This window comes from Choristoneura fumiferana, chromosome 5 (assembly GCF_025370935.1).
Source record: "Choristoneura fumiferana chromosome 5, NRCan_CFum_1, whole genome shotgun sequence".
Classification (NCBI taxonomy): Eukaryota; Metazoa; Arthropoda; class Insecta; order Lepidoptera; family Tortricidae; genus Choristoneura; species Choristoneura fumiferana.
The window spans coordinates 5,309,962-5,326,520 of NC_133476.1; the positions used below are offsets into that span (position 1 = coordinate 5,309,962).

The following is a 16,559-nucleotide window of genomic DNA, read 5'->3' on the forward strand; positions in this document are numbered from 1 at the left end:
AAGGGTGCTTCTATTGAGCCGACCTCGAAGGGAGAATTTGCAATTTGCAAACAATCGGATTTTTTTTTGCTACATCGTTTCGGAAAGGCTACGTTAGTCCCGACTGAGAAGAAACGACAAGATACTCAGTCGGGTTGAGTCAGAGATGCCCTACACGCTATACGAGTATTGGTCCTTTCATGTGGTCAAACATTATCATACTTCAACTCCAGCTAGCGCCATCTGGGATCGAGTTAAAAGAATAAGAGCCTCGTGCCAGGCAGTGACGGCGTACTTATCGTGGGTACGTTAAGGTTACCGCAGCTGCGTGTAGATGGCGCTGGTGAGATCTTTAGATCCTTGACCTTCTGGCCAGCTGGCTGAGCTGGGCTCAATCAATCAGGATGATAATTAAGTGATGGGATATATAATTCATACTTTTGGGTTGCATACAAATAAGTACTACACAAAATTTTGATATTTAAATATTTTTTATTAACCACACATCACTTTCAGAGACATTTAAATACATACAACAAAAAAGGGAATTGTAAGCTTAGTTTCAAAATGTAATAATCATAAAAGAAGTTGTTGTTACTCATTACCTAACAGTTGAAAGAACATTTATTGATCAATTGTAATCACTTGACTTGGTGCATACATTAATTTGCTACAGCTATTGTTAATTTTATCCGGCCATAAGGTTTTTAAGCTCTGCACTGAGTTCCCCAGCATCAATGTTGGTTTTTGCATTAGACGCGGTTGCAGGCGCACTGGATTCTCTGTTGCAAGCCTTTTTATGAATAAACCAGTGGAGGCGTTGGCACTCTCGGTCACAGTACTGCACCGACTTGCACTTGGAACATTTCTTTGCTGGCTTTTCTTCTCCGCAAGTGCTGCAGTATGGGATTGCATCAACGAAGCCCCGTTGCCCATTTATAGTACAATTTATGACTGATAGGGCTGGAGGAGGGTCTTTGCTAGTCAAAGAGGTCACCATTTGGTGAAAAGTAGTACATTCTCTGTAAGGGAATTCCCTGACACAATCTTTTAGGAATGTATCCATTAAGTCCAGGGAAACTCCATCTTTTCCAGGTTTCAAGAGTTTCTTGGCAAACACTTCAACAATGTCATGCTTTTTCTCTTCGCTCGATGGTTTCTGCTTGTCTCTGATATTATGTATCTCTCGGACAATATATGAGAGATAATGATACTTGAATGCCATGACTTCATTGGTGTCACTTCCCCGAGTCATTTCTTTTTTGCACAACATTTCGAGGACTTTACTTATTTTGTCTGCATTTTCCAACAGACCAGGTATATGCTGCAAGTTGAGTGCTAGTCTTACAGGGTGAATGTTAACACCCAAGACAAACTTGTGCAGAGGATCTACCAGAAAAGAAGGAAGATAGGCTTCAGTTTGTTGTCCTTGAGGCACTGAGTAGTAGGAGACCTCGGCGCGAGGTAGGAAGTTATTGATAGTTGCGACAGTGTGATGGTTCCCGACAAAGGCAGCCATTTGCGACGCCGTTCGCCCCACGGAGTTAGTGGCGGTGGGCTGGGCGCCCGCGTCTAGGAGAAGCTTGCAAACGTCAGAATTCCCGGACAAAGCGCCAAAGTGCAGCGCAGTGTAATTGTACTCATGTTTTCCTGAGTTGACGTCCGCGCCCTGCAATATACAATGCGAAATTTAAAAAATCGATTTGTGAGGTTCGTATACGAATAAAAAGTTAATAGACAATTAATATTACATACCCTATCGAGCAGTAATTGCACCATATCCTTGTTACCCTTATAAGCGGCGTGTTGAAGCGCAGTCATACCATTTTCGTCGAAGAAATCAACGTTGCTTTTATGTTGCGCCAGAATATTCTTGAACAAGTCTAAGTCTCCTTGAGCGATGGCATCGAAAATGGTTTTCTCAACAGAATTATCCTCGCTTTTCTGTTCCATGGCTGTTGTTCTTTTATTTAGTCTCAAAATCAATCAATTGGGAACGATTAGGATAGACCAGCAAGCAACCTCAAAGCAAGCAAGTATCTGTCACTGTCAAACAAAGCAGTTGTCAATGTCAAGAATCTCGGCATAGAGATAGAGGCGTATTTTAGCATGCTTACCTCTGAATACATCACAAAATACAAGTTCAAGGTGACTACTTTTTGTTTTTTGGGTACTTACCTATTTTGATTATTTTTATGATTTCAACAACATTAATAACTGCATTATACTACTACTATACTACTTTTTCGCAGTGTAAGTAATGTGTACAAACTTGGTATTTACCAGACAGAGTTTCAACCACAACACTCGATTTTATTTTAATCGAATCAAATCGCGATTCACATTGAAATCTCATTTCCAAAGGCCATTACCTAACGACACTCGGCCTATTGTTATATTACCTATAACTACTTAGCACTTAGATGCCTTCATAGCATCTAGTATTTTTACTTTATGGGAGTCATTGTAATAAATTAAAATACCTAATTACAGCTGTAATTTTTGACAAATTTGTACCTAAACTACGTTTAAAAAATCATAGATTTTTGTAAAAAATAATAATTTCATAAATTATCCCGCGATTGCAGTTAAATGCTTCCGTTATATATACACAAGTTCACAAAAAATGTAAGCCACAAAAATATGTAGGCAAGTAGGTATAAACATTTAATTCTACTGACGTTAAGTATAATGTACCTAATTGCTTAAGCCAACTGCCACGGATAATGCCATTTGGGTTACTGACTTCCACTTCCAAGCTAGGTTTTTTGAATACTAGGTACACCACCAAGAGGTCTGAAGTAGGTTTATTACAAGGTAGAAAGCTGGTTCCTAAAGTACACGTAAACAAGATGGTGTCCTTTTTTAAAAAAGCATTTCCTTTGACGCGCAGTGAAGCGGAGACATATCTACATACTTCATACATACCTACATCCTACATTGCGCCATCGAAGTACAACTTCCGACGGTGTTCGTACTGACTTCCTGTCTAGTTCTCTATTGTCAACATCCCCACACTATACAAGGTGTTAATTAATTAATACTAGCCGTTTTTCTGTCAGTTTAGTTTTCTTCTAGTTTTCTTCTAAAAACGTCGACGCTTAACTGATAAATACAAATTAAGAGTGTAGAGTTATAAATTAAGTATACTTCTAAAAAATTGATGGAGCCACTTACTCCTAAACTTATATAGTACTGACTTAGCAAAACTCATTAATATATTTGATATATAATATATATTAAAATACAATCAAATCTCGGGCCCCAAGATACAGGATCAGCCAAGTTTGGGGTCCACTGTATACTACTAAAAATCATTTTTTCAACTGAAAATGAAAAACTATTTTTAGGGTGTCTTGAGGTTTTCACTTATTTAATTAACATCTTGTATATGTATACTTACTAGATACTAGGTAAGTTCCTTTTAGTAGGTAGGTACGTTCAACTTTGTATTATTGCATTAGGGAGTTAAATGAAAAACACTGTAGGTATACAGTAAGTATAAACAGATTTATTCTAATAATCAATAGTCATAATGGCTGGTATGACTACGGATTCACGGAATAACATCAACAGCTATACGGTAACACAGATTTACATATATGTAAGTATGTACCTACGTCAAATTTTCTAACATCAAAAGCAGAACTAATTCTAGTCGAGATATTTTTGAATGTCGCAATATACTACACTACTAATAACTACCCAGAAATATTAAGGAATATAATAATATATTTGCTAAGGTATAATGCAGCTTGAAATTACCTGTCATAGGTACAGGCTAGGTATATTTAGACACCGATAAATGAGGCAAGGAACAAATTATCATAATGCAACTTTTATTAAAGTTGGTGACATCTTGAACAAAAACAATGTAGATTTAATAAGTATGTTACGAGAAAAATTATAATCTTGAACGGAAACTCATCTAGGTGAAACGTAAAAAAAAATATTTTGGACAAATAGGATTTTGGGACATAAGCAGTCAAATATATAATCAATATCAATTTTATTTTTTACTTATTTTAGTTTTTTTTTATTCGACTGGATGGAAAACGAGCAAGTGGGTCTCCTGATGGTAAGAGATCACCACTGCCCATAAACATTTGCAACACCAGGGGTAATGCAGATGCGTTGCCAACCTAGAGGTCTAAGATAGGATACCTCAAGTGCCAGTAGTGTGTTTTAATTATTAATTCTGAAATTCTAATAGCTATTTAGTTGTAGGTTTTAACATAATTTATTTCATTGTATAAATTTAGACGTAGCGTAGCTATAATCATAATTAAACTATTGTTAATCTGTATTCACACTCGCAGACTACCAAGTTACAGGCTCAGCCTAGTTTGGAGTCTGACGGAAAATTGTAACATTATGTATTAAGTGTTTTTGCCAAATAAATAAATGATAAATAAATAAAGTAGGTAAATATTTGTGCCTTTGGTAGAGTCATTTTACAATAATCGCTATCCTACGAGTACCTAGTGTGAATACTCGCTTATGATAATTCTTTTATATAAATAGATTAACGTTAAAAGTTGCCAAGATTTTTTTTGACGAAGATTTACATACAGCTACAAACTGTTACAAAAATTAACGTAAAATTATTTTAATGTCACTATGATAATATGTTCCTTTTGTGACGCATGTGTGGAGTTCATTCATTATTAAAACATTCCAAACAACATACTTAGTCATACTCAATACATCAACAGCATACTCAAATAATAAAATATTTGAAAAAAAAACGAATTGTTGCACTATTCAACAGTCCGCATTGCCCAGGACGGAGTGAGGAATAGTAACCAAAAGTATAGATTTAATAAAACATAGAACTTAAAAAATGGAGCACCGTTACACAACATCGAACTAAACTAATACGACATACAGAGTTTCAAAGATTATGTTTATAGCGTACAATGACAACGCAAAGAAATATCCGTTAAGAAGGTGGACAGTCAAGTGTAAAAATATGAACTTATTCAACGTTTCAAAAATATATACCAACGACTTTTACTCGTATTCCGACGTAATAAGGCCGTGGTAACATAAATAAAATATGTTGTATGTCAAACATTTGAGAGGTTCGAACAGGTACATATTTTTGCACTTGACTGGACATGATCTAGCAACCTTGGTAGGTCATCATATCATCATAATAACCAGTCGTAGGGCCTCCACTGTTGGCCACAAGCTTCCCCCATACGTCGATACCTCGGTAAATAGGTATCCATAGGTTATTCCATACACTCTGTCGATTAAGCTATGCTTGATTACCCGAGAGAAACTCGACGAATTTTTCCATGCGTTCATGTCATTGAATATTTTTATGACATGAATACAGCCACAAAGATGTCTACATTATTTCTACTTATACATTGATTAATTACTAATATTTTAGTATCTTATACGTGGGTATATGAACTCTTTTATCACACCAATTTATAATTCAATTAGTCTACTGTTTCTATTATCTACACAGCATTTTATTTTCTTCCTTAATAGTAATCTTAAAACTACGAACAAAGCTTAATAATCTGTTTTTTTTAAGATAATAAAAAGTGTTTATGAACTTAAAAATTAAATTTATATTTTGATAGAGACCCTACTTTGTCCCCTACAAGTAGAATAAATTTAGGAATAATATTTTTTCATTCATACCATGATTATAAACATTCAAATAACTAATAGATACCTACTTTAAACACAAATGTTTAGTGTACAATATTATCATATTTTTTTATAAATATATTCATCTTATTAACTGTTAGTTAGGTATCTCTACTAAATATTAATGCATCAATACACGTTTCTTGTTTAAATTTACAATCCTTATCTACTACGACAGTATGAATAAAAAATAGGTCCGTAACAATTCACAAAATAAATGAAATTCATGTTACCTAGTGGATGTCGACTACCTACAATGCAAGGGGGGTTTTGTGTTAGTACATGTATTTGTTCCAGCTTTCAACCTTTGCGCTTTCACTTTATTAATAATCTGTTAATAAAATTAACTACTGCTAACACATCGACGGTTTGCTGAATTATTCTGTTGTACACCTACCTAGAGTTAATAAATATCTCAAATATTTTAATGGAAGAGAATATGGTGATCTATATCGATATTCTCTCTTCATAGAAGCAACTACTTATTTACAAAGAATAAACTTTGACTCACAAAACTTTTCACTCACGCAATCCTATCTCGATTGAGATATTATTTACAGGTCACTAGAAATGGTATTATTCCTTTGTTTTTATTCTATCTACACTTAAATCATTCGATATTTTGAAGCTCTTAAAAGTTAAATTAAACATATTAAAGCTCAAAATTATTTCATTTATGCCTTGATTAGATACAAAAAATATTATTTACCACGCAAAATACCAAAGCTTTAACGTCACCTAACACAGATAACTTCTAAAGATAACACAAACTTAAAGATAGGATACCACAAAACATTTCTTAAAAACCTACGTCTCTACATAAAAAATATCCATAATAATATCATCTTTCACAGTACAATATTTCTCTAGAGTATTTGTAAATAGCGAATAAAATAAAGAATCCTAAATTAAACTAAAAGAGTAAAAGCAATCAAAAATTTCGACCAAAAATCAGGTAACTACAACTCGTTGTAACTCGATTTAAGCAGTGTCATTTTATTAACTAGAATCAAAAAAATATAAATCGTCGAAATAATTATGTTGAAAACAAAAATTTTAGTTCAAAATAACAGTTGATGGTCGAAATCCAATCATTTGACATCACCCCATATTTTATAGCACAAATTATGCCGCCGTATCGATCAAGTGTCCTACACGTAGTAGACGTCAAAGGAGAGCTGCGCTCAGACCAGTGCTGGGCCAGTGGCCAGGCCTGGTCCTGGGCCCGAGGCCAGGCTGGGCGATGTAGCGGGTGGCGTGGTTGGAGTGTGAACTGCGGACGCGAGGCGGACCCCGCCACTTTCGGAGACCACCATACCGTTGTGGGCGATGCGACTTGCTTCGGAGTCGGCGTAAGGTGTCGTGAGGATTCGGAGACGCTAAAAACAGTTTTCAATAAGGCCCTGTCTGCACTGGAAATTTTTTCCGCGCGTTATTTATTCGCGAGAATTATATTCCGCGCTTTACAAACAATTTATTTGCGAATTTTTCTCCGCCAGTGCGGATACTCGTATAACATTCAATGTGTTACAAAATTGCGATAAAAAAACCGCGCGGAAAAAAATGGCAGTGCGGACAGGGCCTAAAGCTCTGAGTTACTTACTATAAACAAAAGCCAGATATATCCGGAAAAAAGTGTTTATACTGAGTTGTGTAGGTAGTATTATTCCTGAGGCCGTATTGTCCAACGTGCTGACGTTCGCGATTGAATTCACCATCTCTTGTTACCCTCGTCTTATACCATGTGACAGAAAGAAGGTGAAAACTATTGTAATTCCAAGTGTGTACCCAAACAATAAGGCCTGTGATCACGTCGTCTTCATAATAAGTATCATCAAACCTCAAAGAAGGTGCCCTTTGTGGTGAGAAGCTTGTAGATGGCGACGGTTGGAATGCACAGTACGCTGGAACCTGCGATCGCCCAGCCCAGGGCGTTGGCCCAGCCCGGATATACGTATCCTTCGTATTGTAGCGGCTCATAGTCCAGGAGCCCGTAGACCTGCAGGATTCAAAAAGTTGAAATTGAGAATCAAATAATAAATATCATTGGACACTTCACACCAATTGACCTAGTCCCAAACTAAGCAAAGCTTGTACTATGGATACTAGGCAACGGATAAACATACTTATATAGATAAATAAATACTTAAATACATATTGAACATCCAAGACCCGAGAGCAAACATTCGTATTATTCATACAAATATCTGCCCCGGCCGGGTATCGAACCCGGAACCTCAAGCTTCGTAGTCAGGTTCTCTAACCACTTGGCCATCCGGTCGTCAATCAAACAGTCATTGACGGTATGACGCATCACCTTAATAATTATAGGAACAGAAGTGTTACGCATGCTAAAAAGCCGTATCAGTCGCCAGTGTGACATGAGACTCTTATTAAATTTGTGTGCGCACTATAGAGATGATGATGATTGATGTTCACTACACGGTGTCTACAAACAGTACAAACCGTGATGAAGAGTAGAAAGGCGGGAGCGGCGAAGCGCCAGCAGACGCGCCAGTACAGACCGGGCCGAAAGCCGATCATGTCGCGAATGTCCTCGCAGAAACGCTCTGTGCCTGTTGGTCACAACTTCCATTAGAGTATAAGTGTGTATCATTCATTATTATTATTTATTCTGTGATATAGATAATTTAATTTTCACTTCTCATGCTCTTAAAATGTTACTTTAGTCTTTGCATATCGGGACTAAAGCTCCTTTTTATTCTCTAGGGATTAAAGTACTTTTTTATTTACGTTGGAAACCCCTAAACAGCCAACACGTTGTTTGTGAATGGCGAATTTTTAGGGCGTGGAAATAACCTCAAAATGACCACTGTGCAAAAATATTTAAAAAATACACGATTTACTTCGCTTACTATTTCGGGTATACAAAGAGAGACAAAGAGTCATTTTATTGATTAGATTATTTATTCATTGTATTGTATTGTAGATAGACCATGATTAATTTAAATGTGCGATCACAAATCGTACTTCCCCTAGTACCCGTAGTCGTAGTCGTACTTCCCCTAATATTAAAGCCTAAGGCGCTGAACCGATTTAGATGAAATTAGGTATTATACAAATAGTTTGAATCCCGGGGAAGGACATAGGATAGTTTTTATCCCGGAAAATTGCGGAATTCGCGCGGGATAACGATAAACGAATTCTACGCAGACAGAGTCGCGGGCAGTAGGTTAATGTCATTTAATCTTACATCAGTTACATCATTCAAGTATAACTCACCATAGATCCACGAAACAGCTATTGCCTCAAAGAACACAGCGACCAGCATGGAATAACCAGCCGCATATCGGTCCAGGAGCTGGAAGAAATAGAAGCCGCCCTTGGTGCAGGAGGTCAGGCCCACGAAGAAGTACAGCGTGAAGAGGCACGCCACGAAGATTTCGCGGTGGCGACCGATCGGTGGGTATTCGTCGCTGAGAGCTGTTATGATGGCTTCGGATCCACCGAACTGGAAAGTTTAGAAGAAACAAAAGTGTGGTGAAGAAGTTTAAAGAGCGAGTATAATAAAGATTGCAAAGAACATGCTTTAGATCCGTCTTAATTCTTACCTCTCTGAATGATCATTAGTCATAGGACTGATAATAGTGGCATTTTAGCACCATTTTTTGCATATGGTATGCGGATGAAAAATCTAATTAAATGGACGGCATGCCATATTCTACTGGCATATTCTACGCTAGTAAAAGAGTTGTCATCTATATACATGCCCGCAATCAATCCAGTACCGAGAGCAACAAAAAAACATGAAAGACCAGAAGTTCTACCAGAGCATGGGGCTATTAGCAGTCTGCTACACCAGGAACTATCCCTGTCCTTCCGTGGCCACGCCATCAGTGCACCTTGTGCTGGCTTGAAACAGCAGATCATACTCACAGAACTATCCAAGCCGAGCGTCAGCAGCATCATAAAGAATATGAGCGCCCAGAAGGTAGACCCGGGCATGGTGGCTATAGCAGCCGGGTACACCACGAACACGAGGCCCGGGCCTTCCGTGGCCACGTCCTGGATGTGGCGGCCGGACGCGTGAGCCATGTAGCCCAGCACGCTGAAGATCACGAAGCCAGCGATGAATGAGGTGCAGGAGTTGATCACACTGGTGAGAATCGCGTCCCTGTTGGAGTTGTTTCGGTGAGTGAGATATATATAATAACTCAAAGGGTGAATAGAGCCATCCATAAATTACGTGTCACTTTTAAATCCTGTTTAAAAAATAAATATCTTGTCCATTTAATTGCAATATGCACATAAATGGTTCAAGTCGTGTTGTGGTAGCACGAATTTAAAATCTACCAGTAGAGCGAATTAGATACATGATACATACAATAGATCTATGTATACTATACTAGATCATTAACGGAAAATTTGGTTGATAACAGCTTTTATCATGGTGGTGGACCCATGAAGTGTACCTGTGTATGTATCATGATGTGATTAATTTTTTTTTTAAATAAAACGTTGAATATATTGAAGTGGTAGCAAACTTACTTGTAGACGTTATTGTGATACTTGTTGTACGACGCATAGGCCAAGAGAACACCGAATCCGGGACCGAGGGAGAAGAAAACTTGAGTCGCCGCGTCCACCCATACCTATTACAAGAGCCAATTGTGCATATCTGTGAACTAAAACCAATCTTGCTTCTCCGTGACGAAACGAGCGCGGTTGTGATAAGGTTTAATGACAAATTGAACTGGCATTGAGATGACTAGCAGATTGTTTACCACTAGGCATTGTCATTGTCAACTTAAACGATAGCCGAGCGATAGGAAACTATCTATGGTGACTAGAGTGGATCTATGTAAGGCCTTTTTTGGCTGCATGCAGCCCTGGGCCCCGTGGACATAAAAGGCCCCCACTGGAGACCTAAATCTATTATTATCATTAACGAAGATAGTTTTTGACAAAATAGTAATTACTATGTAGCGACACAGGATTGCTCAGCTTGCTATACAGTCTGTAGTCTCGTCTCTCGCCCGCCACTTTAAACTGGCAGGTGCCCGTAAGCAACAAACGAAGTAATGTTGCAAGGCAAGACAATCTATCATTTGGAACGACCCTAAAGAATCAGTTTAAAGACTATCCTATATGTTGGTTAATTAGTTAGGCCCCCAAGTTAGTATTAGCCCAGGGCTCTACAAATTCACGGACCGGCCCTCATGGTGGAGTATTGGTTTTACCTGAGGTTGAGTGATAGCCTCGAAGTTGGGGCTGAGGTAGTACTGGATGCCAGTGGCCGAGCCGGGCAGCGTAATGCCGCGCACCAGCAGGATCAGCAGCACCGCATAAGGGAACAACGCCGTGAACCAGACCACCTGCGGGAAGCGGAGGTAAAGCAGAGGAAACAAGACACTATAGCTGCTGCCGTCATACGGAAAAAAGTCGCATCGACCATAGCTGCTATGGTAACGTCTTCTTGCGATGATTCATGAGAAAGTACCTATGTAAATCTTCATCAAAAAACATTATTCACTTTTGACCTGACTCTACGTGATGATTTTTAATGAATTCAGAAGTTCAAACAAATTAAATCAGTCAAAATTTAATTCAATATATTACTAGTTGCGGTCATTGCTGTCTATGATCGATCAATTCATAGCCACGCGGCGCCGCAATATAAAGAAAGAAAGAAAATATTGATTCGTTCATTTATCTGTTTATTTATTTACGGTGGAGGAAAACATCCCGAGATAATCAATGGTAGTATGAAGACCCAACCCGCCTTGGGCTTAAGTGGGGACTACAACCTAAGCCCGCTCATTCCGCGAGGAGGCCTATGCCTTTGTATTGATTGAGGCGTATAGCTGAGATGACCTTTCCAGAAGTGCTGATGCCCTTCCACAGTGAGAAGTAGCAGATGACGTAGACCGCGAGGAGACAGAGCGCCATGTCCCACTTGACGGCACCCAGGTCGTGCAGACCTTGGCTGTCATGCAGTTCCAGTATTGCTCGGCTGCAACGAAAACCAAACCTTCTCTAGCAAACCTGAGGCGTTATTGTCTTATACACTTGGAAGCACTATCGTTTTTACCACTCTTTTACGTCAAACAGTATAAAGCGATGGTAGAAAGAGACAGCGAATGCGATCAAGAACGCCAGCGCATCTACAATACGGTCTCTGGACAGAACCGCGACACGGTTTAACCAGTATTTTAACAAGCAAGTGGACTAAAGTTTTGAGCTACTCGCTGCGCTTACTGGTTGGTTTGGGCTGAAATTTGGCATGAAACTTATGTAGGTTTGGTGACAATAATCTGGTAATTAAATTCTGGTGGTCAGGCGAGGATACACTCCACAGGACATAACTCTTCAACAGCTAATGGCATCGACTTAACCCCTCGTATGCTTAAGACACTACGGATCCGTGACAAATTTAAGACTATCTTTTTGTATATTTATTACATCGAACTACTAAAATTCAGTACTTTTTTAGTTCCCGCATACGAGGGGTTACTTGATTGATACGGATAATGTATGCCTATGCCATCCACGAAGACGCGTGATTTTGTCAAAATTGTATGTCTAATTTTGTAATAAGACATTTGACATTGTAATAAGAACTACGGCACGCGTCATCATGATTGACTCTACCAATGTGGATGACAAATTAAATACAGGCTTCAAAAATTACTGTCAGCAAAAAACTAAGGATGCACGGTGCGGCGCGGGGCAGAGTCGTGTACCCCAAAAGTTAATTTGCAGACTCTGTCCGTCCGTGGTTAGGGGGGAGGCCTTTGTTCAGTAGTGGACGTCTTCCGGCTGATGGTGATGAGTTCGTCCGACCTCAGTGCGTGCCAGGACTCAGCCGATTGCAGCCAGTTGGCGTCGAGATAAAAGAGTTTATCCACTATTAGATTTTTTTATTTAATATGTGTTACATTTTAGGGGAGCCTGTGTCCAAAAGTAGATGTCCTACGGCTGATATGATGATGATATGATGAAGTGTTGTAGCTATTGTTATTCCACAATTGACTTTATTAACAATAATTAATCAATACAAAGCAGTAAAACACACACAGGGCAGATATACGGGTGTGGCCTGTAATATGAGCAAATAATTAAAACGTAGATCATGCATACTCGTAAAACTGAACAACATTAGTTCAGCGACTTTTAAAAATAATTAGTTTTTTAAATTTTTATTACACTTTTAAGTTTATGCGAAGAAGCAATGTAAAGCAAAATGCTTGTTGTTTGTAGGTTGTCAGGCGATATCAGGTGTGTTCTAGGATGGCGTACATTGATAGCAGTATTTAATTTTAAAAGTCGCTGAACTAATGTTGTTCAGTTTGACGAGTACTATCTATGTTTTAATTTTTTGCTCGTATTACAGGCCACACCCGGTATTGTTCGCTCGCCTGCCCCCCGCGCCAAAAGTCAACTAACTCAACTGACATCTCTCGCGAGCTGTCAAAACCAAAAAAATAGCGCGCATGCAGGCGACCAGCGGTTGTAGACCCGCGGCTCAGTCAGTTAATTAAGTTAAAATTTAACTCACTTGAAGTACTCAGAAGCGGCGGAGGTGAAGGGGGTGGTGGGCGCGTGCGCGAGCGCAACCGAGTCGTTGTGCGCGCCGGAGTTGTTGGCGTTGGCTTGTAGAAACGCTTCGAACTGGTATAATACAGGAAACCATCAAACGCAATTTTACAAAAACTTTTTCTTGAGTTGCACCACAGTTGCACTATTAAAGTTTAACTTGCATCGCAATTGACATAATATAATATAACTTACACTACACAATGTATAATTTTCGCAGAAACAAGATAATAATTCAACTTATCCATGTAGATTACACGATGGTTTTTAAAGTTCATCTAAGTAGTTTCACCGAAAAATATTATTATATCGTATTAAATAGTTAATCAACCCTACGTAGTACCTGTCTGTCCATTAATCTTTTCAAACTTTATGTGCTTTGACGAGTTACCTCTAAAGGTAACTCTAGTCTTAATTTTGTGCGCCGTTTTGATGAAAGGATCTTGCAGTGCTCGTACTTACATGCCATTGACATCTATGTACTAGACTGCATGTTTCTTACATCAAAACGGCGCACCAAAACAGTTCACAGCGCAGTTTTGTGAACAGTTCACTATAGTCTGTTGACGTCCGTGACAGCGGTTGTGTCAAAGTAATATTGATGATTGATGCGCCGCGCGTTTTGTTCCAAACAGCCAGTCTAGTGCCTTAAGGTACATAGATGATGATGATCCATCAGGTGACTCGCCTGCTCGTTACTCCCCTATCATATAAAAATAAGCATTTTTCTCTAACCGTAACTGAAACGGAGATAATTTGGATTGCGATCGTATGTTTATAGGTATTGTTTTATTGTTTATTGTGGTATAGTTCTGTTACCGGTTTGCAGGCGGGCGTGTTCCACTCGTTGTCGCAGTTGGTCCAGGGCAGCATGGTGGTGAAGGAGGCGAAGAAGAAGCGCAGCGCCCACGCGATGATCACGTTGTAGTAGAAGTCCACGTAGAACGCTATCAGCACTACCGCGTAACCGATGCCTGCAATCGGTTTATTTGTTAACAAACCACCCCACCGGCAGACCTCCCATTAGATGGACTGACGATATCGTAAGAATTGCAGGCAACCGGTGTCGTTCATTGTGGCGTTCTAAGGGGGAGGCCTTTGTTCAGCAGTGGACGTCTTCCGGCTGATGATGATGGTGATCCACCTCGTCGCACGAGTGCAAAATGCGTGTCGGGCCGTAACCCGTGGGTTATGTTGGGTTCCATACTAATATGCGGCAAATATTAAATATTAAGGGTACTCCATATTCAGATCTCATACAAACCACGGTCTGGCACTCTATTTCATGTTTTAAGCATTAGTATTACGTCTGAATTAAAATCCAACTTCATCAGGAACGGTCTGACTAATTTCGAGATTTTAGATGATCATTTTCAATGGTGAGTGCGTGCACTTGTTAGGATTGATAGTTGGGCACTACAAAATTTTATTGAACTATTAACATCTACATTTATATTGTAATGGTGGAGTGGACAAGTGGGATACAATGGTTTTATTATCATATCGACTACAAGCAGTCAAGGTCAGTGGGTCAAGCTAGATATGTGTAAGGTATTTCTGAATAAATTGTTACTAGAATCTTTAGGATGCTGTTTTGCAATACTGAGTCAACCCACTGTCATTTTGCAATACAATGTCAACTGTAAAAGTCCTTTTCTAAGGGTTGATAATGTATTGCAGAATTAATCAGGGTTAACACAATTAAATTAAACTTTACGGAGAATTACAGCATAATATGTAAATATAGCCTTTTATGCGCCTGGTTCGAGATTTTATAACCGTGCCCTTGAAAAGAAAAATTTTATTGTCCGAATTTGGTAATTTTTGTTTCTTTTTTAGAATAATGAAATGTTTCCTTTCAGTAAATTTTACTACCTTCAGCATTTAAACTACTTTTCACCAAAGTAGCGTAATTTTTTTAGTAATACTGCGTATACGCACAAGAAACGTTAATATTCCGAAGTCAGGTAGGTATCTAGATTATACCAATTTGTATAAGTAGATACCTACTATTTCTCAAACACCCTTTCTCGGTACCTCCCAAATACTATTACAGAACTCTATTTTAGTACTGTCAATGGAGCTAGTGGGAACCGGGTATACTGCCTTCTCGCAACGTAACGTTTGGTAACCTGATTTATTTCGCAACTTTTCATTTAGCAAACTCTAAAACTATAAATATTTCCGGATTTATTTCAGGGTCATCGTGTAGAACCTTTTTGGTTAGGTTAGGTTGGTTTTATAAAAATCTTGAAATATTTACAGTTTCAGAAATATTAAACAATTGGGAAATTAAAAGTTCCGAAATGAAACAGGTCGCCAAACGTTTTAAGCCGAAACATTAGTAAACCAGTGGGAACACACCCGATCCTCGTTGCTTAAAAACTTAGCACACAATCAAACCGGCACAAAATTCCCGGTCACCACTTTCTCCATAAACCTTTCCACTCCATTACCAATTTTATTTCCCTTCAAAAATCAGGGAGTCACTTTACAAGCGACGTGCCGACTGCCTCAAATGAAATCAGGGCGTAAGGACTAGGCCATACCATTATGCTACTATGCACGAGCTGCGGCGAAACAAATAACTTTTCAGTACATTGCGTACGTTGCCAGTTAACCGTTGTGCAACGAGAGTCTCGGCCGTGCAATGAACTGAGAAAGTGCTCGCCGCGCCGCCGACAGCACACAGTCGTGACCAAGTCGTAAGCCTCGCAAATCTTCGTCCCTTTCAGGCCATACGGAGGCACTTAGGGGCGAATGGTGTCAATTATGGGTAAGTGCCGGGGTATTATCAACTCCGGTGATGCGAGTTCTTTCGTTGGAATTCAGTTTTCGAATGCTGATGTTTTAGCGGCGGAATATTGGTGTGGATCAGAATTGGAGATAAGTCCTATTTCTAATAAGTTTAAATTAAATGAGCAATTCTAGTATATCTGTGTATTTCGGGTATTTTTCCTAAGAGAAGGACGATAGCCCAGGTACTTACCACTTGTATCATTTACGTAGCATGATTAACATTTTAGGTATTAAAACGCGTAACTTAGCTGTTTCATGTATTTTTATGAAAATAAATACCTTGTATTATAAGTTATAATGTTGTAAAAGTTTTTTTTTTCATATCAGTCATATTCGTTCCCCATTAGTAAATACTATAATACCTCTATGACTTATTGGTGGGTAACTAACTAATAAATAAGAAAATAGAGTCAGTGTTCACTTCTGCAGCTTTCACCAACATAAAGTGTGATGCAATATTGTTTTGTTACCTATTAACATTTCGCCTTACGCTATCAAATCTTGATCAATTTCAATTTACTGACGTAAGTAATATTCGAGTCCACATCTTATAA

At 38.8% G+C, this 16,559-nt stretch overlaps 2 protein-coding genes across 2 annotated transcripts in view; both read right to left on the minus strand.

Annotated features, from left to right (window-relative positions):
• Positions 1–457: 457 nt before the first annotated feature.
• On the minus strand, positions 458–2,040 carry LOC141427966 (ankyrin repeat and MYND domain-containing protein 2). The gene is made up of 2 exons (XM_074087583.1): positions 1,735–2,040; positions 458–1,648 (listed from the first exon to the last, which is right to left on the minus strand). The coding sequence occupies exons 1-2, from the start codon at positions 1,930–1,932 to the stop codon at positions 668–670; spliced, it is 1,179 nt and encodes a 392-aa protein (XP_073943684.1). The 5' UTR covers positions 1,933–2,040; the 3' UTR covers positions 458–667.
• Positions 2,041–3,470: 1,430 nt separating this feature from the next.
• The window catches only part of DAT (Sodium-dependent dopamine transporter), a 39,001-nt gene continuing 25,912 nt past the window's right edge, over positions 3,471–16,559 (minus strand). Inside the window, exons 4-13 of the mRNA XM_074087585.1 lie at positions 14,026–14,180; positions 13,169–13,281; positions 11,485–11,623; positions 10,851–10,985; positions 10,159–10,262; positions 9,547–9,784; positions 8,893–9,121; positions 8,116–8,225; positions 7,490–7,648; positions 3,471–7,028 (exon numbers count right to left, since the gene is read on the minus strand). Of these exons, the coding sequence (XP_073943686.1) occupies positions 6,834–7,028; positions 7,490–7,648; positions 8,116–8,225; positions 8,893–9,121; positions 9,547–9,784; positions 10,159–10,262; positions 10,851–10,985; positions 11,485–11,623; positions 13,169–13,281; positions 14,026–14,180 (1,577 nt within the window). The 3' untranslated portion in view covers positions 3,471–6,833. The remainder of the gene's footprint in view (positions 7,029–7,489; positions 7,649–8,115; positions 8,226–8,892; positions 9,122–9,546; positions 9,785–10,158; positions 10,263–10,850; positions 10,986–11,484; positions 11,624–13,168; positions 13,282–14,025; positions 14,181–16,559) is intronic.